Raw genomic sequence first — 25,872 nt, forward strand, 5'->3', positions numbered from 1 at the left:
CTCCTCTCCCCCTTACTTCTTAAATGCTGTACTTTCTCCAAAGAGAACAGTGACACCCTTTATGTTCTGGGTCAGTGACCAGGTTGGGCAAGACCAGTGATTTATTTAGAGGAAGGTAACTAGAAAAGTCACCCCCTCTCTCCAAAAGAATGAGCTGTTCCCTGGCTTTTAACATTTGATAGCTCCCCACACTCTCTGTATATTAGTCTTTGACCTGCATTATCATTTGTTCGACACATTACAAAATGTTGTTTTCTTGGATCTGCAGCTTCAGGACATTTGCGTAACACAGCCACTCTGGACAGTTCCCATCTAGGAGTTTTACAAATAAATCATTGGGCAAGAAACAGACCAAAGCCAGCCAACTTTCTGGAGCTTGCATATAGTAATAACTGGGAAATTCCAACAATATAGAAATCACTGGTATATGTTCACAAACCAAAGCCTCTATTCTGATATAATGCCTTGCCAGAAAGCACAGGGGCAGCTACAGAGAAGATCTGGAAGGCTTGGCCCCTACATGGGGGAAATTATGGGCTAAAGCCCCCCAGAAAACAACCTGTTGCTCAAATCCAGTCGACTAGCGGTTATCTTCCCGCACCCTCCTGGCTCCATGGTGAGGCTTCCCAGCAAGGTGCTTAACAGGTGACTGTTGCTGCCTTCCAGCCAGGGTGGGCCATAGACACCTGCAGATCCTGCCACTGAAGGGCTGGAACTGAGAGTAGCTCCCCTGAGTCTGGGGAGGATGCAAGGCCCCATCCCAGGGGGCCCACCCCTACTTTTAAAGGCTCAGGTTCCCACCGGGGCTGTGCCTGGCGCTGGGGCGGGAGGGGCAGGGCTCAGGCCGTTTTGAAGCCGCCAAGTCACTTGCCCTGTTCAGGACCCAGGCAGAGCCCAGCCCCGCCGCGCCTTGGCACCAGTTAGGCCAGTTTCAGGGCCGCTCTCCTGCCCCAGCGCGGGCGGGCGGCCGCGATCAGCCAGAGCAACGCGCTGCCCCCCCCCCCCCGGCCTGGTCCCAGAGCCAGCCCCGTGCGCAGGGCCCCGCCGCAGGGGCCGGAAGGCCCAGGGGCTCCTGCAGCGCTGTGTCCGCAGCCAGGCCCGGCTCGTGCAGCAGCCGCACTCCGCTGCCCCGCCAGACCTGGCCGGGCGCCAGGCGTGTGGCGGTGCCAGCATGACCCCTCTCGCCCTGCACAGCCGCGGGGCTTTCCCGGGGGCGCTGCCGGGAAATTCTCACTGCACAGTGGACAGACTTGCAAAATCTCTTCCTCCCCCACCGCCAATCCCCGCTGCTTGATAAATGCTTCCACTCCGCTCCAAGCTGCGAGACGCGGCTCCGCAGCGACGCGATCCAGGCTGGGGAGGCGCTGGTTTGCCTGCCGCAGGTATCATCCCTCACCGAGAGTCGCGGGCGGGGGAGGTAAGTAAGTTTCTCAGGTGTCCCTCGCCTCCCGCAGCTCCAGCGGAGGGGGACTGCTCGCCAAATTGCTCCCTGCCCTTTCTCTCTGAGCCGAGGCAAGTTATATTTTTGCCAAGTCTGCACTACTCAGATGGCCATGAACTCAAACTTCTAAAGTGTCCCGAATGAGCTTGCCCTGACTTCCCCCCGTGACATACATAGGGATGGCTTGCTTCCTGGCTCTTTCTTAATCACCTTTCACAAAAAATGTTCCTCGCGAAGAGGTGATGGACAGGGGCAGCACCAGAGATTTGTTGGGACTTCTTTTTGTAAGATAAAAATTAATGGTGGACAGGAAATCAGCTCAGTCTGTTATAGAGTTCATAGTTTTTTAAAAACACAAAATCTGATCCCCCGTTTATTCAGCCTTTTAAATTATTCGTCATATTTAAAGGAAGTAAGCAAAGCACCCAGAAATACTGCTTTTGTTAAAAAAGTACTGACTAGACTGAAAAAGCAGAGTTTCTTTGTAACTACAATACCAGAAATTTTGTTTTGGATTTTAGCAATCAAAGCAACGACATTCCCATGTTTCAGAGTAACAGCCATGTTAGTCTGTATTCACAAAAAGAAAAGGCGTACTTGTGGCACCTTAGAGACTAACCAATTTATTTGAGCATAAGCTTTCGTGAGCTACTCACGAAAGCTTATGCTCAAATAAATTGGTTAGTCTCTAAGGTGACATTCCCATGGTATTTGATTTTCCTGATCCTGTACTTATAACTCATCAGTTGTTGAAAGGATAGCTAGGTACTGCAGATTTCTTTTTCCTTGTGCAGATTCAGCTATGGACTTCATCGTTTCTATGCTCAGAAATCAGTGTTCCAATAATGTATTAGTGTTTAAAATGTATATTTTATAGGTTGATAAGCAAATGTCTCCATTGTTGCAGAAGGAAAAGGATTTTTCCTTAACAATGACTTGTACCAGACTGTTAATTCAGAGACCACTTGAGGCTGTCAGAACTATTCTTATCTTTGATATATGAAAAATTTCATATTCCCTGTAAACGTGCAATCATATAAAATGTCACTCAAAGTACAGCAGATTTTTTTCAGATTCTTGTTCTTTTATAAAACAATGCATTCCGTTGAGGCTGTAATTTGTTAATTTATTTTTTTGAGATATGACTTTTCCAAAGTTCCCAGATTTGTTGGTAGTAATGATTCAGAATTGTATGCAATTGTAATAACTAAAAAAAAAAAAAAAAAAGTACTCTTACCGCACCAAAATATTTCAATAGTCTATGTGAAATCAAGTTTACTAGTACTTTCTTCTTCCAGGGTGAAAAGTACTTAACGTGTTTGTATAGCAGTGGACCAGACAGAATGTTCCAATTACTTCCCTTCTTAGAACACAGAAGACACGTAGTTGGCTAAAGTAGCTCACTTAGTGATACACAGGAGCATTACAGAGTACTTTAAAGGATGATATCGTAGATCTGTACATGCTCAGCCTACTCTTTTTTTTTTATCCAAATCCCTTTTCTTAGTTAATTTTGAGATTGTCTTAGGACAAAATGGAAGGCGAGAGCAGCTCTAAAACATACTCACTAACAGAAATGGTAGAAAAAACATTTCATGTGAATTTTTTCATTTGATTTTCAAGAAATTTTCTGGATGACATGATTTCAATTTGAAATCAAGTTTTAATTTCATTTTTATTTTTGAAAACTAGCTTTTTCCCATTTTAGGGTATCCCTCCTCATACACACTTTGTCTTCCTTTATTCTTGTTTGTCACTGAATGCAATAAAAAACAAACAATGTCCAGGAACCATCCTACCCTGCTCCCACCCACACTCCCTTTTTCCAATCTAACTTTTCAAAACTTCTCCAACTTTGGAAAAAAGTTACCAACTGTCAAACAGAAAAGTGAAATTCAAACTTTGCAAAAGTTACCAAGTTGGAGAAGCTCTGAAAAGTTAGGTGGGGTGGGGGAGGAAAGAAGGAAAAGGGGGAAAATGAAAACATATGGGAGGGTGTAGCGATGTGACAACTCACCCGTGCAGCACCTCCTGCTGGTCATCCTGAGAATTAGCTCTTCCAGCCCAGAGCACCCTCTGTAGGCCAGTGTCTCGCTTGCCACTAGCCCCGGTGTCCATCACAGACCCCAGTGACCTTTATCCTGGAGTGCTGCCCCAGCACTACCCCCACACTCTGGGTCTCCCCACCCTGGGGAACCCCCAACCCTCTAAACCCACCTTGCCTCAGTGGCTACTGCCAGTCATCATCTAACCCCTGCTCATTGGGGCAGACTGCAGTGTAATGGCCACTCATCGTTGGCAAGGGGTTAGGACCTGCTGCCTTTGCCTATCCCCGGGCTGCCCCTCTGTAGCCCCAGTACCTTTTTGGGCCTTTAACAAGGCCAGCAGCCTGGGGGTTTACCAGGCTGGAGCTCCCCAGCTCCCTTGCCCTATTCCCCAGCACTGCTCTGCCTCAGGTACCCTTCTCTCCCAGGCAGCCAGCTCCTTCTCTCTCCAGAGCTAAAGAGACGCTGCGCTAGGTACCTTGTTCCTAGGCAGCTCGTCCTTCCTACTTCAGGGTTAGAATGAGACTCCTTCAGCGCCTAGCCCCCAGCCCTCTTATAAGGGCCAGCTGGGCCCTGACTGAGCTGGCCACAGCTGTGGTCAGCTACTCACTCAGCTTTTCCCAGCCGCAGCCCTCTCCAGGGCCCCCTTCAGGGCCAGAGCAGGGTGACCATCCCGCTACAAAGGGCAGCCTTAGACATTATTTGTATTATTGTACTCAGTCACTAAAAAGGAGGGGCAATGGAGATGGGGGGCAAAACTTTCAAATTCTTTTCATCTTTCAAAACTAAAACAAAATTTCAATCTGAAATGTCATTTCAAAATTTCTCCATCAAAAATAGAAGAAAAAAAATCAAAAGTGATATTTTCCTACAGAAACACATTGTTTTCAATGAAACCTCATTTTTCAACAGGAAAAGTTTCAGCCAAAAAATTTCAAGCTGTATTCTGTAAACACACAGAAAAATCCTGCTCTCAAGTGAGGCCAGGGGTCTTTATGCAACAAAATCCATCTCAAAATTAACTATAACACTGGATTTTAAATCACACACATACACGCACCCTAGTTGTAGCTAGGCTTGAAAATCTGTTTTGTGGTAGAGGGCATGTAAGGAACAGCTTAAGATCAGTTCCTGCATGGGAGACTCACTATCCATTTATCCACACCTGCCATAATAAAGTGTCTGAACCTTCAGTCATTTTACACACAAAATTCCCATTCACACAGTACTGTTTTTTACTTTGCATTGCAAATGAGGGTGAATTGGAATAATAAGGGTATTGCACCTGATATCACTCCATGAGGTTGGCTAGTCATTCATTATGTTACTATGGAGAGGAGACCTAACTTTCAGAGTACTGTACCTCCAGAACTCCTGCAGGGCTTAGAGCTGCCACCAAAATGCTAAAAGCAGAACAAACCCAAATCAGCATTATGTCTTATGTATCATGTTCTAAAGTGCATGGAAAAAGGAAACATGGTATTTCTGTAAATCTCTATTGCCTTAGCACCATTACTGGGCAGCAGCAGTCTTCAGAGGGAAGCCACCGTAGTTTCTATTATCTAATTTAAGTAACTCGTGGTCTCTGAGTCAGGCTCATCCCTGGTTTAATTCCACTTATTTCTTTCCACCTGAAATGTGTGAGATTGTGGCAGAGGTGATGCTTTTGGTCTTAGAAGGTTGAAGTTAGTTTAAACCTCGCTAACAGGGGGCTTTAGGGGCTATGAGTACAGTTGTAATGAAGAAACAACGAATGATATTAGAGAATGACAGGGTGGCTGGAAAGCCTTGGTTTATGTGCACAGACACCTTTGTGACTGACCTTATTTGGTCAGGAAAGGAGTAAGAACAAAAAGATTTCTTTCTGATACCTCCAGTCCTTCTGATTCACAACAGATTAAGAAGAAAAAAACTCACAAGCCGTGCTGCAGGAAGTAATTGGTTGTTATTTTGATAGGAAATTTAGATCAGAATACTTTTGTTTTACATTAAACAATGGCATATTTTAAGAGATTATTCTTTTTCTAAACACTGTTCTCAATCTGCATTTTATTAATCAAAATGACACTTGATTGGGGCATTTCTCTTAATAAAACAGCTCGAATGGTAGTGCTTTACACTGTTGTGTCAGAGACCTGACTACAGTATCTAACAATGGTATTTAAGAGCTAAATTCTCTTTTCGGATTTAAGTGATGGAAGTACTGACTGATATGCTGGTGGGTCTGCTGGAACAGACCTTCCATTAATGTTAGTGGGAAAAGAGAATATCAGAATTTAGATTTGCTGTGTGTATTTTAGGAGAATTGTCCCCTAAACATCTGAGCAGTCAAGGTCTGAGAGCAATTCCAAGGCATTGACCCAAATTCTGCCCAAACTGTTTAGCCTCCCTGAAGTCAATTGAGATCCTTTGGGTGTAAATCAGAGCAGAACTGAGCTTAGTCCAGCTGCCAGGAGGTAGAAAACAGTGTGCCACATTGCTTTGGGACTGTCCACCTAGACACAGAACTGGGTCATCCTCTGCTGCTGTTTTAACAAGGAGACGCAGGAGGAAGTAAAGAACTGAGTTGTTGTCATAAACATGTTGTTGACATTATGTTACTGCTTAATTACCAACCAGGTATGAATAGCCCTGTCTTCAGCTCTTCTTGTTCCTATATTGTGGGACACCACCTTCAGAATATCCTAGTTCCAGTGATGCCTGCAACTGTTTTGCTGTCCAGCATGTCCAACAGACAACCCCTCCAATGTGTAGTGTCATAAAGCCAGACCTCTAAGGAACTTGTTCAGAGTGTTGACATCACTAATGGACAGAAGAAGATAGATTGTAATAAAATACATAGGGAACTGTTTACACCATTTATCAATCAGTTTTTAGCAGGTGATCTCATTGGATCCAGTGTATTATAATTGCTGCCATATTTATATAAATGGCATGGTTTGGGCTGTGAGAGGTCCAAAAGTATTTATTATTATTCATTTCTCTTCTTGAGTATATTACACTATTTTTGGAAATTGCACATTTTAAATAGTTTTTCTATACATGCAAAATATTTGCAAGTGTTGCTGTTCTGTTTTAGAAAATATATTCAGGGAAAATGTCAAGAATTTCAAATAAGAATTGATTTAACCCTGCCACTTCCTAAATTCCAAAGTAATTCAGGAGTTCTGCAATTTCAGACATACAGATTAAGAGGCCCAGATTATCCACTCCACTTTGTGTTGTGCCTCCAGTGCAAAGTAGTCTGAAAACTAGCATGGTCAATAACTGAAGGAGAAGCCAAAGGGCATTGAGCCTGCGTAGAAATGTAAAGGGCTGGGAAATGAGTGTGACCAAGATTTCCCTGCAGCATTGACCCCTCAGAGCCATTGGCAACTGCCATAATTTAGAGCAGTCTTCAGATGACCAGACCAGTACACAGTGTTAGAAACCTGGATATGGGCAGTCCTGCCTAGTTGTCAGAGCCGGACTCATGCTTAATGATTGGAGCAGACATCCAGAGCAGGGAAACAGAAGCAAGGATCAGCACCAGAGTCAGAAACCAGATGCCAAAGCCAAGGGTCAAGGTAGAGTCAGAGCCAGAAATCCAAGGCAAAGGTCAGAACCGGGTTACCTGGAATCGGGGAACACAGGAGCAGGGCTGGGAAAAGGCAGGAGCAGAAATTAACGCATCCACAGGCAAACGCTTTGAGCAACCAGTGCCCTGCTGCTGGTTTTAAGAACATATCTGCTGATCCCCTCAGCCAGTTGTGCTGTTTAACCAGTCAGGTGACTGTGCTCTTAAATTGCCTGGGGATTAAGCTAGCAGGTAAACAGACTAGCTGTGGCCTGACACCCAGGAACTCAGGGAAGGTAAAAATGGCTTACACTAGCCACCTTTGTGCTGACACTATGAGCTCTTCAGACACATCCAGGGAGTACAGTCATACTATCACACTGGTAGCAGAAATCTTTACAGGTTAGTTTGTTAAACATTTCATTTCTGTAACAAAATATTCCACATTCCTTAAAATTAGCATTAAATTTATGTTCATATTACGCAATCAAGAATTATTACATAATTCCTTTATGGGCACTGCCTACATTAGGTTAAAAGGTGTTGTAAATATGCATTACCTTAAGAAATACCAAAAAGTTACAGTCTGCACTGTCCAGGGAACTTTACAAGAAATGACTCTTATAGTATGATCTGATTGCAACATCTGTTGACAGATCTTTAGTCAGGTCTGTTGGACCAGTGCATTCTCTAAAGATTCTCCCCAGCAGGGATAATAAGCCAGAAGCATTGCAGCTGGTTCAAACTGTCTTCCTCACTTTGTCCCTTTGTGAGGTGCCTCACATTTGTAAATGATTCCAAAATCCCTGCTTTCAGCAATACTACCTGGAAAACATGGTTTACAAGGTGTCCCAAAATGCACTGATACAATCACGGTTGTTAGGTAAGCTGTGTGTGTACATACCAAAATGGATTGTCAAGAATGATGTTACTATGTGGGCACATAAAATTGCTGCAAGGCCAGGGGATATATAAAACATCTTATCACTTTTTGATTTCATAGTTATAGCAGCATTTGTTCACGCAAGCTTTTCAGCAACTACTTGCAAGGCTGACTGCTAGCCACTGCTTGGGGCTTTTCTTCATCGGCAGTTATTTCCCCAACTCTTCTGTTTGCAAGTATCACAAGTATAACTTGTACTTACTCAGGAGCGCCACCCATCACAAGGCATCTGGGACACTGTACACCAGTTGCAACAATAAGTTAGAAAGAATGTAAGCCAGCAGCTCGGGCGGGGTAAGAAAAAGAGAAAAACGAGCCAATCTGACAAACAGCAGAAAAAGAAATCCAGAAAGGAAAAGGTGATAAACGGAGGCCAAAATGGGCAAAGCTGAACAGAGCTGCATACGGAGGCTTCATATCAAGCTTTGAAAACTACAGAAGGACTCTGGTGGACATAAACAGGGAAAGGGGATCATAGGAGGGAATGCTGAATTGAGAAGGTGCTGCTCTTAGTCCATTCAAAACAGAACCTTCAAATGGATGGAAAACAGGGACAGCCCAGAGGATCTCAGTTGTCTTGGTTAGGAGGAGATGGCTAGATGGTGCCGCAGACCTCAGTTCAAATATTATATTGGGTGACAACATTTCAAGTTTACTTTGTTATTAATCTGGCCAGATTTACATGTAAGTGCTAGAACCAGTCCTTCCTTAAGACTCTGGAAAGAGGAATGATCAGTTTCAGAACAGCCTTGGTAATATTTTCAATATAGTGCTCACTTCTTACAAAAGTTACAGCAGAACTGGGTCTTTGCCCCTCAATTTACCTTGAATCCAAAGTACCCTGAATCTAAGCACATGTTTTGTGGGTGCAATGTGACTGTGATGCAGGCTCTAATGAGAGAGAAACTGGATGAGTTCTTCAAGACTCTGTCAAGGACATAGAAAATAAGCAAGAGGGAAAGAAAGGATTATTTCTTTCTTAAAAATAGTATTTTATCAAAATATGGCAGTCCACAGCATTGTGCAAGCAAGAATGCAGATAAAATGAATGTACTGTAAAATCAGTTCTGGATCATATCCAATGTGTCTTTGATCCTGATCACGTGTTCTGTTTGTTTTGGCAGGCAAAACTCTTGCTTGAGCTATTTCTCTTTTAATAATTCCAACTTGTTCTCCCTCTTTCTCCCACCCTGCAACTTTATATTTTGTGATGGAGAGCCAAGAAACCACACTGAAGCCTTTCCACAACAGTAGGTAGCCTGCAGTTTAATGTAGTCTATTCATCTGCATTCCAGAAGCAGTAGATAGCAAAGCGGAATGGGCCTGATTTTCCTCTCAATTGCACCAGCACAGAAGCAAGAGTAACTTCACTGAAGTCAACATTTATCCTCATGTAGGTGCGAAGAGAATCAAGCCCATAGTATGTTTCCATAGCTGAGTGGGTTGTTTTCTGTGTATTGTTCAAAGTGACTGGTTTTGAACCAGCTGTGTGAGTAGTTATCTGGATGCAAGAGCACAGCCAGCTAGCTAGTTCATGGATATGTCTAGCAGTGTCCTACTGATGGACTTTCCAAATATTCTACCACCTCACAGTTCAAGTCTCTGTAGAGACCAAAATAATATACGAGGATCATAATTCAAACACGTTTGCTCACTTGCTCTCACTAACCTGTCTTTTGACAAGTAGAGAATATTATACACATATATAGAGCTATATGTACACCTTAGGCACTTTTAGGATACCCATAATTATAATATTACTGAATATTAAGCACAGGTTGCCCTATTGGCATAGCCCCACATTGAGGGAGCAAGCAGGAACTCCCAGAGTAATTGTTATCTGGTGCAAAGGGGATTTGAAAATGTGGGTTTAGGTGACTTAGCCAAGATCCCAGAGCAAGTCATTGGTCTAGTTGTAATAGATCTCCCAACTCTCAGTCCTGTGCTTTAACTAGGCCTCAGACTTCTGGCGGAATCATTTTCTATTCTGTGTGCAGCTCACTGAATTAAATTAGTGCTTGATACTTTTAAAACTCTGAACAGTTTGACAACTCTGAAAGTGCACAGGAAATAACTTGGCTTTTAGCTGGGTCTTGTGTATTTATGGGAACAGTCTGAGGCAGTGAGATTTGCAGCTTTCTCAGTACTGTGTTATGATTTAGACAACATTAAGCACACCTATTAAGGCCTATACTTCATATATTTGAAGAACCTCCAGACAGCTTTAGTGTTCTCCTAATAAAAAGCAGATGTGGGAAACAGAATACCGGTGTGTTGTCTGTAGTAGGATTTATCATCTCCAACAATTCGTTTGATCAGCTTTGTCAAACTCAGAGCTCTGGACCTTTTTCTGAAAGTAACTGCCCAGGAAAGGACCTCATTTACGTAAAATTAAATTGGCCGATAATTGGTTGTAATATGTTTTTAAGCCTTTGATCCCTCACATTGTTTTGTTCTCTTCTGTGTGGGTTTTATATGAGAAACAGTGTAATTCATAGCATAATAATCCAGTTTAGTCACATATAAGTCTCCCAGTTGTACATGAATTAGAAGACAGATTATATAATATATAAATGAGGAGGGCAGGAACTGTTTTTACAATTGTGCACTAATAAAAAACTGAGCATATTGTATTTTTATTTGTGACAAAGCCATATATATTTCACAATAGTAAAATGAATTTTTTTTTACATAAATGAAACTAGCTGTGGGTATCGCATATATATTTTAGGTTGCTTTTTAAACCGCATTATTCCGTTGTTCTTCAAAATGCATGAAGGTAGTTGATTAAAACACACACAGCAAAATACTTAAAGAAAAATACATTCAAAATGACAGTACTATTCAATATACATGTCATATAAAATTACTCAGTCTCTTTATCAAGTTGCTGGTAGAGAATTTAGTTTAAGTGCATTTGGTCAGACAGTTTGTCTAACTTGCATATCCATGGCTATCTTTTTCCCTTTGATAAAATTATTCAGGCCTCAGACATTCCAACACAAACCAAGCATCTCATTACAAGGAGCAGTCAGGGATTACTTCTGGTTGTGAGCATACGCAGGAATCTATCCAGGAAGTGAAGAGGCAGGATTTACTTCTAGGGCAAGGGCATTTTGTCTGACTCTGTAGGGCATGGAGGGGGGAAAGACTGCCAACCAAGACAGGTGAATTCCTCAACAAAAATGTGTACTTGTTTATGCAGAAGAGACAGAGTCTGATTGTGCCCAGACACTACACAGATGTGCCAGGAAGTACCCTCCACACAGAGGCCAGGCATAATCAGAGCCCCTCTCTCCCTGGACCTGCAGACTGTTCTCTTCCAGAGCTACGCTGGATGAAATAACTGCTAGAACCATTCAGGAGAGGCAGAGTGAAGGTGTTGATTTGCAAGGAAGGGCACAGTCCTCACATATTTGGGGGGTGAAATTTATGTAGGTCGATGTGAATGATGGGACAGTTGATGAACCAATCTGACTGAGAGCACGAGTTAAACACTGGACTCCATGTGAAGCTAATAGAGATTAGCTGCTGAGGGTCAACACAGGAGCAACACAACGGACTAAATTACTGGCCGGTCAGTGAGAGTACTTAGTTCCAAGGTGTCATGAGTTTTTCCCCGTGCTGTTAGGTAACTATAAACAACCCTTTTTAAATTTGAAGGGGTAGATTTGGTTCACAAAGGTGAATCTAGAAAGCAGGTTTGATATGACATTTTTATCATGTCTCCTCTATGTCTTTCTGTAAATTTACCCTGACAAACCTCAGGCCATGTCTACACTACAAAATGATGTAGGGTGCAGCTGGATCCACTGGTCACCCATCCCCCACACTCCTCCTTCCTTGTCCACCTCCTCCCCCTCACTGTTCACGGTGGGGGTCTGTGACTTGGGCTCCTCCGAAGTATCCATGATGCTCTTGGGGATGGGGGTCTCCACCAAGGATGGCCTGCATGCAGCTTTTTGTAAAAGCAGCAGGTCTCCAACTCCACACTAGATCGATTGTTGACCTTCCTTGCCTTCTGGTATGCCTGCCACAGCTCCTTGGCTTTCATATGGCACTGTTGCATGTTCCTCTTGTAGCCCTTCTCCCACATCCCCCGAGCAATCTGCTCATAGAGGTCCACATTTCTACGGCTGGATCAGAGCTGCTCCTGCACAGCCTCTTCTCCCCACAGGCCCAGGAGATCCCATACCTCTTGTGTACTTTAGGCAGAAGTGTATCTGCAGCATGCCTCCAGCATGGTCAGCTAGGCGGTTACACTCAACAATGGAGAGCTGCTAGGTGTGCTCACCTCACCAGACAACCAGGAAAAGGAATTTCAAAAATTCATGGGGCTTTAAAGGGGACGGGCAGCTGACCCCTGGGCAGAGGAATTCACAATGGTGACCAGAGCGATCAGTATGGGGCATTGTGGGACAGCTACTGGAGACCAGTAATAGTAAGCATGAATAATGCAACGCTCACAGTGACACTGTGTTGACCTAACTACATTGACCCTGAGTCTACACCACCCACAGAGGTGGTGTTAAGTCAACGTAATGGGGCAGTTACGTCAGCAGGAGCATCTGTCCTCTGGTGTCCGTGCCTTGTCATGGCAGGACAACTTGCGTGCTCTAACGATCCCCAGAGTGTCTGTGTCGGCGGGGGCTTTTTGCTCCTGGTAGGTTCAACCATGCCGGATTGGTCTGTGGGGGAGGGGCCAGACAAAACAGACACCCTTGTCCTCCAGGTTGGGGGTCAGGCACAGGGCTAACAACCCTGTCCCGTAAAAAACAAAATATGTTACGGAAACAGCAACAGAGAAATTAACCATTAATGTATGTGATGGCTTTTGGGAGTCAATGACCTGTATGACTGCCAGTGGTGAAAGCCAAAAGGAAGCCACTGGCATGATGACTGAAGTGCTCAACACCAAGAGAAAAACCAAACTTGGTTTTCGGAACATACGGACAATGTACAAAGCAAGAAAGCTAGCTCAGGTCAGAGCAGAGATGAGACGCTACAGCTTACACATCCTGGGTGTCAGCGAGAGCAGATGGATGGGATCAGGAAGATTAACAGCAGCCTCGGGAGAAACTTTGCTGTTTTCTGGACGGGATGATGGATAACATCATGAGGGTGTTGCCATCCTTTTGAAGAAGGAAGTGGAGTATTCCCTGCTTGCATGGAAATCCATCAGCAGCAGAATTATGAGAGCCAGACTGAAAGGGAAACATAATAATATCACCCTGATTCAGTGTTATGCTCCAACAAATGACAGTGATGAAGACGTAAAGGACAAATTCTACCTTACACTACAGGCGGAGTTAGAGAGAGTACCACACCATGACCTAACTATCACCATGTGAGACCTGAATTCCAAGGTCGGTAAGGACAACACAAACAACGACAGAGCAATTGGAAGACATGGGTGTGGCACTGTGAATGAAAACAGAGAAAGGGTTGTTGATTTCTGTAATATGAATGACCTAGTAATCGGCGGAACCCTATTTGAACATTGTGAAATTCACAAGTGACATGGTGTTCTCCAAATGGCAGAGATAAGAACCAGATTGACCATATCATGATCAATGGCAAATGGCGACACTCACTGACAGATGTGAAAGTGAGAAGGGGTGCAGATGTTGGCAGCGACCACCACCTTGTGACAGCCTCCATCAAGCTAAAACTGAGAAGTGTGGGTCCACCAAACAAGGGACATAGATGTTATGATATTAACAAGCTAAAGTCCCTTGAAATACTGAAGGCCTCTGTTCTGCAGTTAAAGAACAGGTTTCAAGCACTTGCAGACCTTGATGAAGAGGAGGGAAATGCAAATGAGGAGATCAACAAGAAGTGGGACAAAGTAACAGTAATTTATAAACAGAGCAATGAAGCCTGTTTAGGCTACAGGCAGGCGAGAAGGAAGGAGTGAACTACACTCAGCACATAGAACACCATAGAAACCAGATGAGCCCTGAAGAAAAAAGTTTTAGACACAAAATCCCAGAAGCTAAAGGCCAAATACCATGAGCAGTATAGCAAGGCACACCGGGAGGTCAAACGCCTTGTGAGAGCGGACAAACTGCATTAAATTGATAATCTAGCAACACAAACAGAGGATGCAGCTGTTTGTGGTGAACAAGGAACCGTCTATAAAATGACGCGGCTTATCAGTGGCAAACAGCAGACACCAACAAACAATCTCATCAGGAACAAACAAGGACACCTACTAACAAACGAAAAAGAACAAGAAATGCACTAGACAGAGCATTTCAAAGAATTGCTGAACAGGGAGCCACCTAAAGAGGAAGCAAACATCCAGGAGGCAGAAGAAGATCTTGATATCAACACAGACACCGCAACTAAGGAAGAGATCATTCAAGCCATCAAATCCTTAAAAAATAGGAAAGCTCCTGGCAAGGATAACTTGAATGCAGAATTGTTCAAGATCAATCCTAAATTAGCAGCCTCTATCCTGGCCCCTCTATTTACATCAGTCTATGAAAGGGAAAAAGTGCCAGATGAGAGGACCAAAGGGGTTATAGTGAAAGAACGAAGGAAGAAAGGAACTCAATGATTGTAATAACTGGCATGGTATCACACTTTTATCTGTGCCAAGCAAAGTATTATGTAAGATCATAGTCCCAGCATATATCAGAGGCAGTTGATAACGTTCTCAGAAAAAAGAAAAGGAGTACTTGTGGCACCTTAGAGACTAACAAATTTATCTGAGCATAAAGCTTTCGTGAGCTACACTTCACTTCATCGGATGCATTCAGTGGAAAATACAGTGGGGAGATTTATATACATAGAGAACATGAAACAATGGGTGTTACCATACACACTGTAACAAGAGTGATCATTTAAGGTGAGCTATTACCAACAGGAGAGCGGGGCTGCGGGAAACCTTTTGTAGTGATAATCAAGGTGGGCCATTTCCAGCAGTTGACAAGAACGTCTGAGGAAAAAATGGGGGGGGGTCGGCGGGGGAATAAACATGGGGAAATAGTTTTACTTTGTGTAATGACCCATCCACTTCCAGTCTCTATTCAAGCCTAAATTAACTGTATCCAGTTTGCAAATTAATTCCAATTCAGTAGTCTCTCGTTGGAGTCTGTTTTTGAAGTTTTTTTGTTGAAGAATTGCAACTTTTAGGTCTGTAATCGAGTGACCAGAGAGATTGAAGTGTTCTCCAACTGGTTTTTGAATGTTATAATTCTTGACGTCTGATTTGTGTCCATTTATTCTTTTACATAGAGACTGTCCAGTTTGACCAATGTACATGGCAGACGGGCATTGCTGGCACATGATGGCATATATCACATTGGTAGATGTGCAGGTGAACGAGCCTCTGATAGTGTGGCTGATGTGATTAGGCCCTATGATGGTGTCCCCTGAATAGATATGTGGACACAGTTGGCAATGGGCTTTGTTGCAAGGATAGTTTCCTGGATTAGTGGTTCCGTTGTGTGGTGTGTGGTTGCTGCTGAGTATTTGCTTCAGGTTGGGGGGTTGTCTGTAAGCAAGGACTGGAATATCTCCCAAGATCTGTGAGAGTAATGCGTCATCCTTCAGGATAGGTTGTAGATCCTTGATGATGCGTTGGAGAGGTTTTAGTTGGGGGCTGAAGGTGATGGCTAGTGGCATTCTGTTATTTTCTTTGTTGGGCCTGTCCTGTAGTAGATGACTTCTGGGTACTCTTCTGGCTCTGTCAATCTGTTTCTTCACTTCAGCAGATGGGTATTGTAGTTGTAAGAAAAGAGCAAGCTGGTTTTCGGAAAGGGCGTGGACGCACAGACCAGATCTTCAGTTGGCTAGGACTCTATATTAGGAAGCAACCAACAACAACACTGCAGAGCAAAAAGCAGATAAGCAAATCGTTAAAGAACTTATATAAGGATTCTTTTCCAAAGAAGTCAATCTTTACCAAAAACAAGAAAGAAAATATTATGGTAGAAAAGCCAGATGTCGTGTATTGATAAGCATTTCTTTGGCATTCATCCTATAGTATCTGAACACCTAAATAAAAAACTAAAAATAATTCTTGTATGTTTTCTCCCAAGCATTATGTACTGTCATCACATCACCAGACTAACATCACAGAACAAAGCTATGTTATGTTGCCATCTACTGGCTGAACAGAAATATAGTGGCTCTCTAAATAAAATTTACAAACCCAAATCCAAAAATCATGCAAAGTGACCCTGGTTTGGAGTTTCATTACAAAAGGCAAATTCTCCAAGAAAGGCTCACAAACAGAGGCTAAAGATCCATAAGAACCTGAAGAGGAATCAACTGTATTTTTCCTCCTTCCTCTCCTGTAACAGGACTCAGGTCCACTTGTTTTTAGCTATCGCTGGGTGAGGGAAAGGCAGTGGCTTACAATCACTTCTTCTCACAACATCTGTTCTTGGTCTCCCCAAGAAAGTGATGGAAGCCTTTTCCTTTGGAACACTGAGAATTAGACATGCATAAAGATTCCATTTGCTGCTGTGCATGTCAGGGAACTGGCAGTGGCTCCCTGATTCTCTGCACTAGGGACTTGGAAGTTTCCACTCCTTTTGCACCAGAAGCAGACTACGTTAGAAAATCTGTCTCAAATGCTGGAAACAATCCTATATTGGCAGAGAATTGGACTGTATAACATCATAGGTTTCGTTCACTGTCTTACGTGAATCTGATTAATATTGTTTAAATCAAACTGATTTAGTTTTAGAAAAGGATGAAAATGGAAAACCATTTTTAGTGAAAAAAATTTAAAAATTGAAGTCACTTGCATTCTGCAGGTTTAGAAAGATTTTTTTAAAAATTTAAAAGATTTTGTTTGGAAAAATTCTATTTTCAATTTTTGGGGAGGTTCTTCACGCTTTTCTTTTACCCCTCTCTCCCTTCATTCCCTTTGGCCACTGAAAAAGGGAAGTGCAGGAGACAAAGGGTGAAAAGGAAAAAAACAAACTGAACACCTTCCCTGTGCCACACACACACTTACTTTTCATTTTCTAGTTTGTTTGGTTTTGGGGGAGGTGTGGAGAGTAATTGAAATTTTCTGAACAATTATTTTGAAACTTTAACTTCGTTCTCTTTTTTTCCCCTTCCCAAACATTTTAAGGAAATACACCAAGGGATATTTCACATTAAATTACTTTCCCTGGTGTTTTACAAATTATTTTCCTCTGAAGTTTCTCAGAGGAGGGGCGAGCAGACAAGTTATTGAATGACTGAATTGGAATAGGGGGATATATGTGTGTCTAGATTCCAGGAAACAAAAGATTAGATTCCTCAAACACCTGTAAAAGCACCAGCCCATGTAAACATAAGAGGAGTGTTTTTAGAACAAGTGAATTACATCTTCACATTCATTGTACAAATACAACAAATAGTTATAAGAGAGTGTGAAGCTTCCCAATACAGGGCACAATCCTGCAAAGTTTTCAACTCCCTCCTCAACTCCCAGAGCAGTGATTGGGAGACAAGTTCATTATATTAGTGTTCTTCTTGCTAAATGAATATTAACAGACATGAAATGCTGACTATTTTAAAATAGTAGGTAGTACACAAGCTTCCACCTTTCAGAAGACACTGAGCATCTCAGAGGATCAGGACCTGGCTAACAGCATGAGAATCACTTTAAAATGTATCCAATGATTTTGCATCAAATGTAGACTGTAGAACAGTGATACTCAGACTGAGACTCGTGAGCCACAAGTGGCTCTTTAATGTGTCTGCTGCGGCTCTTGGCAGCACGTGATATTAAAATATTGTGTGATTTCATTATTAGCCAGTCTAAGTTATTAACCAATCACGATGCTTATACTATATTGTTAATCATTGTAGTTGATAAAATAATAATACTTGGTCAGTCATTTTGTTGTGAGAATAAATGAAACAATGACTTCACGTTCCTGTGGCTCTTTTAGGTAATGTTGATCGCCAGTTTGGCTCCTGAATCACTGAGGTCGGAGTATCATTGCTGTAGAACCAGAACAGCATGATAGCTTATGCTACAAAGTCGTTATTTAGCATTAGGTCACAATGTAGCAGAATTCTCCAATAAAATATCTGTAATTTAGTGCCCATTTTTATTTATTTATTTATATATTTATAGATTTGTAATATATCTTAATGAATAACATTTAGAGGGAAGTAACTAAATCTGTTTCCATGTGATTTTTTTTCATCGCTTCCCACTTTGCTGAATCTATTTCATAAGGCTGCAACTCATTTTAATTTAAAGAGTAATAAAATATGCATATATCCAAACCACACAACTCCAGAGTTGTTTGAAAGAAGGCTAAATTTAATGTTAAATTTAAAAATTTAATTTTTTCTATACATTTTTGGAATAAGTGGTAGGATGAAACCTGTGTCATTAACTGGATATTAATTATGGCTATTTTGAAAGATTCAGCATTAATATTCCCTTCAACACTAGTGTAAGACTTCATGTTCATCAGCACTTAGGTTTTTTGTTTCGTTTTTTTAGCTAATTACAACAAAGATCAGAATCACATTGTGCAAGGTGCTGTGCACACATGCAGCACGAGACAGACCCTGCCTTTAAAATCTTACAGTCTAATAGACAAGACAGACAAAGGAAGTATTATTCCCATATGACAGCCTGGGAATTGAGGCACAGAGAGATTAAGTGACTCGGCCATGGTCACATAGGAAGTCTGTGACAGCGGTGAGAACTGAACCCAGTCCAGAGTCCTGGGGCTTGGTCCTGGAAGATAGTGAGCATTCCGTCCCTCATCCAGGAAAGCACTTAAGCAAGGAACAATCAGTTGCATGCATACAAAATGGAAAATGGCTGCCTAGGAAGGAGTACTGCAGAAAGGGATCTGGGGGTCATAGTGGACCACAAGCTAAATATAAGTCAACAGTGTAACACTGTTGGGGGAAAAAGTGAACATCATTCTGGGATGTATTAGCAGGAGTGTTGTAAGCAAGATATGAGAAGTAATTCTTCCACTTTACTCCGCGCTGATTAGACTTCAACTGGAGTACAGTGTCCAGTTCTGAGCACCACATTTCAGGAAAGATGTGGACAAATTGGAGAAAGTCCAGAGAAGAGCAGCAAACACGATTAAAGGTCGAGAAAACATGTCCTATGAGGGAAGATTGAAAAAATTGGGTTTGCTTAGTCTGGAAAAGAGGAGACTGAGAGGGGACGTGATAACGGTTTTCAAGTACATAAAAGATTGCTTCAAGGAGGAGGAAGAAGAATTGTTCTTCTTAACCTCTGAGGATAGGACAAGAGACAATGAGCTTAAATTGCAGCAACAGAGGTTTAGGGTGGACATTAGGAAAAACTTCCTAACTGTCAGGATCATTAAGCACTGGAATAAATGGCCTAGGGAGGTTGTGGAATCTCCATCATTGGAGATTTTTAAGAGCAGGTTAGGCAAACACCTGTCAGGAATGGTCTAGATCAGTGTTTCCGAAACTTGTTCCGCCGCTTGTTCATTGAAAGCCCCTGGCGGGCCAGGCCGGTTTGTTTACCTGCCGCGTCCGCAGGTTCAGCCGATCATGGCTCCCACTGGCTGTGGTTCGCCGCTCCAGGCCAATGGGAGCTGCAGAAAGCGGTAGCCGGTACCTCCCTCAGCCCACGCCGCTTCCCGCGGCCCCCATTGGCCTGCAGCGGCGAACCGCAGCCAGTGGGAGCCGCAATCGGCCAAACCTGTGGACGCAGCAGGTAAACAAACCGTCCCGTCCTGCCAGGGGCTTTCCCTGAACAAGCGGCGTCCCAAGTTTGGGAAACACTGGTATAGATAATACTTAGTCCTGCCATGAGTGCAGGAGACTGGACTAGATGACCTCTCAAGGTCCCTTCCAGTCCTATAATTCTATGATACTATGTGCTCAACTTTAGTCATGTGAATTGTCCCATTAAGGCATGCTTAAAGCAAAGCATATGCCCAAAGCTGTTCTCAAACACCTCACGGGATTGAACCCTGAGCCGCAAGACGATATAGATGTTATTCTTCATGTAGAGTCCTTGATATTGATGTTGTATTAAAATACATCAGCTGATATAGTAAAGTATATTAGTAGGGATTACAGCTAAAGCTGTGGGAAACTCACTAGGTCTTTTGGTCATGACACTTGTCAGTTTTGATTTTCACACATTCATACTGATTGAGTTGCACTCTGAGTTTTAATTTTGAACCAAATGTGCACAGGAAAGCCAAAACTCAGAACAAAATCAGCATTGCCTGTAGGTTTCTGAGGTTTTGAGATACCCAGATGAACCACCCTGTGAACTTATCACAGAAGATTCATTACAAATTATAAACCCAGAGGTGAAAGTAGGCCGGTACGGGCCAGTACGGCATACCGGTAAGAAGTGGCCACCGGTACCGGGCCGTGGCAGTGCTTTAATGTCGCTGCTCCTTCTCCCCCTCCCTTCCCAGGGCCACCGACGGGTAGGCACCCTACCGGCAGGGCCACCGACAGGGGGTGAGGGGAGCAAAAGGGGCAGCTGCCCCAGGGCCTGGCGATTTAAAAGGGCCAGGGATTCTCAGCTGCCACTATCGTGGCAGTGGCCAGAGCCCCGGGCCGTTTAAATCATCACCAGAGCCCCAGGCAGCATGGGCCAGGCAGCATGAAAGGGCTGGCTGGGGAGGCTGACCTCAGCCCCACCCCTTCCACCTGAGGCCCCGCCCCTTCCGGGGGCCTGGAGCCAGGCCCCTGTACTGGTAAGTAATTTATCTTACTTTCACCCCTACATAAACCTTAGTCTAGAAAAAAAAATCGGGCCAATTCAGCAACAGCTGGAAATTTTACTGAATTTTGCCAAAAAGCTTGGGAGAATAATAGGACTGAAAAGGGGTTAGATGGAAGTCAACTCGTTTCATTTCCATATTTGTTCTTTTAACTAGGCAAGTTACAGATGGCTTGTAGCTTCAAAGCCAACTTTTTCCGTATCACTTAGTACAGTGCTGTATTCTTGGATTATGTCTTGCAGGAACAAATGTTAAACTACACAAAGTTACCAAACAAGATTTTACAATGTATGATATTTATGAAGACATTAACTACTGACTAATTTATCTCTGGTATTTGTGTGCCATCAAATCACTAAGGTCATAATCATAAGCACTGTCATTTTTCATTATGTCTGACACCCAGTACTTCCTAACAAAAAAAGCTGAATTCTCCTTACTTTATTCATGCAAGTGGTCTCACCGCATGAAATGGGACTAGTTGTGAGAGTGAAGCAAGCAGATTTTGGCCTATTAGCTCTAAGGACCCAATCCTACAAGGTACTGAGCAACTTCAACTTCAGCTTTACTAGGAACTGAAGATGCTCAGAACCTTATAGGAGGCTGTCAGCACCTACTTGGATAGGGCCCTAAATAGTAAAGCAAAGGGAAAAAAAAATCTTTTGCAGACTTCCCTCTAGGAAAGAGGAACGGAGCGTTCTAGAAAGGGATGAAAGAGAAAAGAGCCCAGAGTGCTATAGAGCAAGGGTGCCTAACCTGAGCCTGAGAAGGAGCCAGAATTTACCAATGTACACTGCCAAAGAGCCACAGTAATACGTCATCAGCCCCCCCATCAGCGCCTCCCCCTCCCTCCGTGCACCTCCCAGTCAGCTGTTTCATGGCATGCAGGAGGCTCTGCAGGGGGAGGGCGGAGGAACGAGGGCACGGCAGGCTGAGGGGAGGGTGCGGGAAGGGGTGGAGTGGGGGCAGGGCCTGTGGCAGAGCCAGAGGTTGAGCAGTGAGCATCCCCCAGCACATTGGAAATTTGGCGCCTGTAGCTCCAGCCCCGGAGTCGGTGCCTATACAAGGAGCCGCATATTAACTCGTGAAGAGCCGCATGTGGCTCCGGAGCCACAGGTTGGCCACCCCTGCTGTAGAGGAAAGACATACAGACAGCCTTCTTTAAAGGCGTTTTTGGGACCGGAGCCTGCCGCCACTGAGTCAAAGACAGAATGCCCATTGACTTCATTAGGAACAGGATGGGCCCTGAAATACAGTCATTTAATCATCATTGCTCTCTGACACAAGCCAGTGCAATATTTATAAGCCTATAAATACCTCTTATACTTTCGGCTCCTACAAAACAGTTTATTACTACTATACTATGCCATAGCCAGCCCAAGTGTGATTACTGTCACCCTGAAGAGTTGTAAAAGACTATGTTATCTGTCCTTTGTTTCAGGTGTGGGTGAATTCAGTTACGTAATCTCTCCTACTCCAGTTCTCAAGAATCATATGGCAAGGCCTACATGAGGAACATTTAGTTTTGAGAGTGCTTGGCCTGTAATTGGAGGCATACAAACAGAAAACAATATTTAAGGTCTCTAGAGGTCAGAACATTGCTTGCTGAATCATTTGGGCAAGTGCTTAGCCCCAAACAATCATCAGCAAATTAAATGTTTGGTATTCTATTTTAAAGAACACTGGAGACACTTTGTAGCTTTGTTTCTTATTGCTGTAGCTTTCATTAAATAAAATGTTTATAATATTAATTAATTCTGCACGTCACAAAGAAACAGCCATTTGATTTCCATTCAAATCTCAGTTAGGAAAGGGCATGACTGCCACACAGTTCATTCAGTGCCAGCTTTCTGACTTCTTACGGTTGGAGGCACTGGAAGATTTGAGTGGGATACTGCCATATTTCAAACAAGGTCGATCATCCATTTTATAGTACAGAATATGTTAAAAAAGGAACGTTGCATTTACTATATAGTGGCTCAGAGCAATTAATCAGTATTACACATGCTGCTATTCTGCTTTGAAATATAAGAATATCCATAAGAGGGAATTCTACAGCCTTCCTCCCCTTTGAGTCTCTGTAAAGGGGTTCATTCATCACAGTTGCACTTCCTTAGCAGTATCTGGGAATTAGCTTTCACCCCGTCTTGTACCCCCTTCTGCTAGTTGCTCATATTGTGGCCCCTCTTTCTCTCTGTGCCTCAGGGTATTCCCTCTTTGTGACTTGTCCCTCCAGCCAGGTCACTATATAGTCCTCCCCTTTCAAGGTAACAAAGTCCCATCAGACAAGCTGTCCAAATGCCACCTCAGACAGTCTTCCGTTTCACATCGCCAGGTCCTGTGCCACCTTCCCAGTGGCCAGTAGGGAAACCCAGGCCTTCCTTCTACACTGGGTTCCAGCTCAGGAACCCCATAACCAGCAGTCACAGTCTGTGCAGTCCCACTAATTTCTGCTGTTTCCCTGGGCTTCTTCCAACCCAGCCTCTCTCAGGCTTTCTTCCTCGTAACTTCTCTGGGTAGACCCTTCTTTCAGGGCTAGGATCAAGGGCCTATTCTCCTCCCTGGGTGTCCTCTTCACCACCTCTCCGTACCCAGAGAGTAACTGAAGACTCCCTCCCTTTAGCCCTCTTCTGCTCTCATCTTCCTGGCTTTATGCTAACCAGCCTGCTCCTGCCCAGCTGGGCTTCATGATCTGTTAAGCCTGGCTCTCCCTCCAGGTGCAGCCGGGCACCATAACTGACCTCTCAGGCTCACATTAACCCTTTCAGGGCCTGTGGGTTACACACCGCATCACAGTCTCCGAGGACATCAGCAAACCTAACAGAGAGTGATTTTTAAACATGTCCAAAGGAAGTACAATGTAGTATCACATGACAGAGCATACAAATACTAGCTTCTTAGAACTTTCCACTTATGGGTCCTTTTGAATAGGTTTCCTTTGTGAAATATGTATAGATACGTAGAGAAAGGGTGGTGGTGTGTTAGGACACTACCAGGGACTCAGGAGACCTGGCGTCAATTCCCTGCACAGCCACAGTCTTCTTGCATGACCTTGGGCAATTCACTTAGTCTCTCTGTGCTTCAGTCCACCGTCAGAAAAATGAGAATAATAGTCCTTTCCTATCTCACAGATGTGTTGAGAGGCTACATAGACTGTAAGCTCTTTAGGGCAAGGACTGTCTTTTTGTCCTGTATTTGTAGAACATCTGACACAGTGGGGTCCTGGTCACTGGGGATCCTAGGTGATACCACAATGCAAATAAAGAATAAAGATAAAAAAGATTGTGAGGCACTTAGATATTACAGTGAAGTGGGTCATATAAGTACCTACTAGATAAATATTTATACATTGCTTATAATAGAATTATTATAAGTAAAGGAAATACACTCTAATAGCCTAGTACCTCAGTAGTCCCTTCTCCGGGGGTTCTTTCCTAATCAAACACATTGGCATTGAAGAGCAATAACAATAAAACACTGAGTAGGGGAGGGGAGCTCCCAGCTTGCTCCTTTTGTAATGTCTCTTCTTTGAGTTTTCCTGCAAAGAGCCTCCAGGTTCTGATTTCTGTTGGTACGTTCCCCTTTAACTTGTTTCTGTCAACAAAGTAAACAGAAATGACCCAGAAACGTGGGGCAAATACTATTCCTTCCTCTCTCTGTATCCTGCCCTCTCTCCCCCTTTTCCCCTCAGAGAAGAGGCGAGCCCATGGCGAGAAATTAACTTTACTTTTCTTTATAAAACGGCACAGTAAGTCCTCTGACAACGTGTGTTATTGTTAGACTTTCCTGCTAAATAGTCCAAGAAACAAAGAGAACTTTAATATACATTTTGGTATAATCAAAGCACCATGCTAGTTTGTCCTTTTCAAAGTATTCCTGTTTTTCCCTATTACTGTTTTTTAGATATGGAGAAAAATTCTTCCAACATGATCCCTCTTGCTGAAAACTCTCCTAATAAACAAGAGACTGTGTGTATTTTTGGAACCGGAGATTTTGGAAGATCTCTGGGGTATAAAATGCTCCAGTGTGGCTACTCAATAGTGTTCGGAAGCCGAAATGCACAGAACTCCAGTCTGATTCCCAAAGGCACAGAGGTGCTGAGCCATGGAGAGGCTGCTCAGAAGGCTGACGTTATTATTGTAGCAATTCAGAGACAACATTACAACTTTCTCACAGACTTAACTGAAGTTCTCCATGGAAAAGTATTGGTGGATGTAAGCAACAACCTCAAAATAAACCAATATCCTGAATCCAATGCAGAATACCTTGCTCAACTGGTGCCAGGTGCTAAGGTAGTGAAAGCATTTAACACCGTGTCAGCATGGGCCTTGCAGTCAGGCACGTTGGATGCAAGCAGACAGGTAAGATGAAAGAACAAGAGCTTCTTGTAAATTATATCATATGGCAATTTCTGAACAAAACAGCAAAATACATGTAAATAATAGAGAAAAGTATCAGACAAGGTTCAGATGCAACTTTCATTATGATCCCCTGTGTTCAGTCAAATAACTAAGCCAAAAAATCCTTTCATGCTCAAATATGATGGTTTGATCTTAGCCTAGAAATAAATCTCTATCCCCAACATTTAAAAAATTGATTTTCCCTGCCTTTTGATCGTTAAGCACATGTCCCTGACCCCCAAACCACAGGAAGATGTTAACAGAGATCAAAGAAGGGAACTGCTGTTATGTATCTACAGTATTGGGAGGATTTTAAAATCATCTAAAAATGTTAGTAAGTTACAAAAGAGGAACGTTAAAAAGAGGGAGAAGACCAGGATGAAATTAGGGTTGTAGGAAGCTGAAGATGGGAAAAACTAAGGAAAGGAATTGAGAAGAAAGAACCAAAGAATCAAGAGAAGAGGGAAAGAAGAGAGGAAGAAGCATAATGAGGGCACTTGGACAAAGCAGGAGGAGAACTGAGACAGAAAGGAATGTAGGGTGGAGAGGAAATATCAAGTTGTATAAATCACGCTTCCATTCTGGTTACTTTCAGGTAGTGGATAAGCATGGAAGCAGATATGTCCCTTCCCACAGAGTTCAGAAGCAATGCTGGACTTTATCCAGAGTTCAGACGTTTTGGGTGGAGGGGCAGGGGGCAAGAAGGGCATGGAGATTCTGATACTCAGGCAGCTTGGGATGGCTGGAGGAACTATGGAGTTTGTTAGCCGTCTTCAT

At 43.2% G+C, this 25,872-nt stretch overlaps 1 protein-coding gene across 2 annotated transcripts in view; it reads left to right on the forward strand.

Moving 5' to 3' along the window:
* Nucleotides 1-487: 487 nt before the first annotated feature.
* STEAP4 (STEAP4 metalloreductase) overlaps nt 488-25,872 on the forward strand; it is a 32,476-nt gene continuing 7,091 nt past the window's right edge. Inside the window, exons 1-2 of one of the 2 annotated variants that reach the window (XM_043541242.1) lie at nt 488-616; nt 24,599-25,056. In XM_043541242.1, coding sequence (XP_043397177.1) covers nt 24,601-25,056 — 456 coding nt within the window. In that variant the 5' untranslated portion in view covers nt 488-616; nt 24,599-24,600. Of the gene's footprint in view, nt 617-815; nt 1,418-24,598; nt 25,057-25,872 lie in introns of those variants that run through there. The other variant, XM_007066723.4, reaches the window with a different exon arrangement.

Source organism: Chelonia mydas, chromosome 2 (assembly GCF_015237465.2).
Source record: "Chelonia mydas isolate rCheMyd1 chromosome 2, rCheMyd1.pri.v2, whole genome shotgun sequence".
Lineage (NCBI taxonomy): Eukaryota > Metazoa > Chordata > Testudines > Cheloniidae > Chelonia > Chelonia mydas.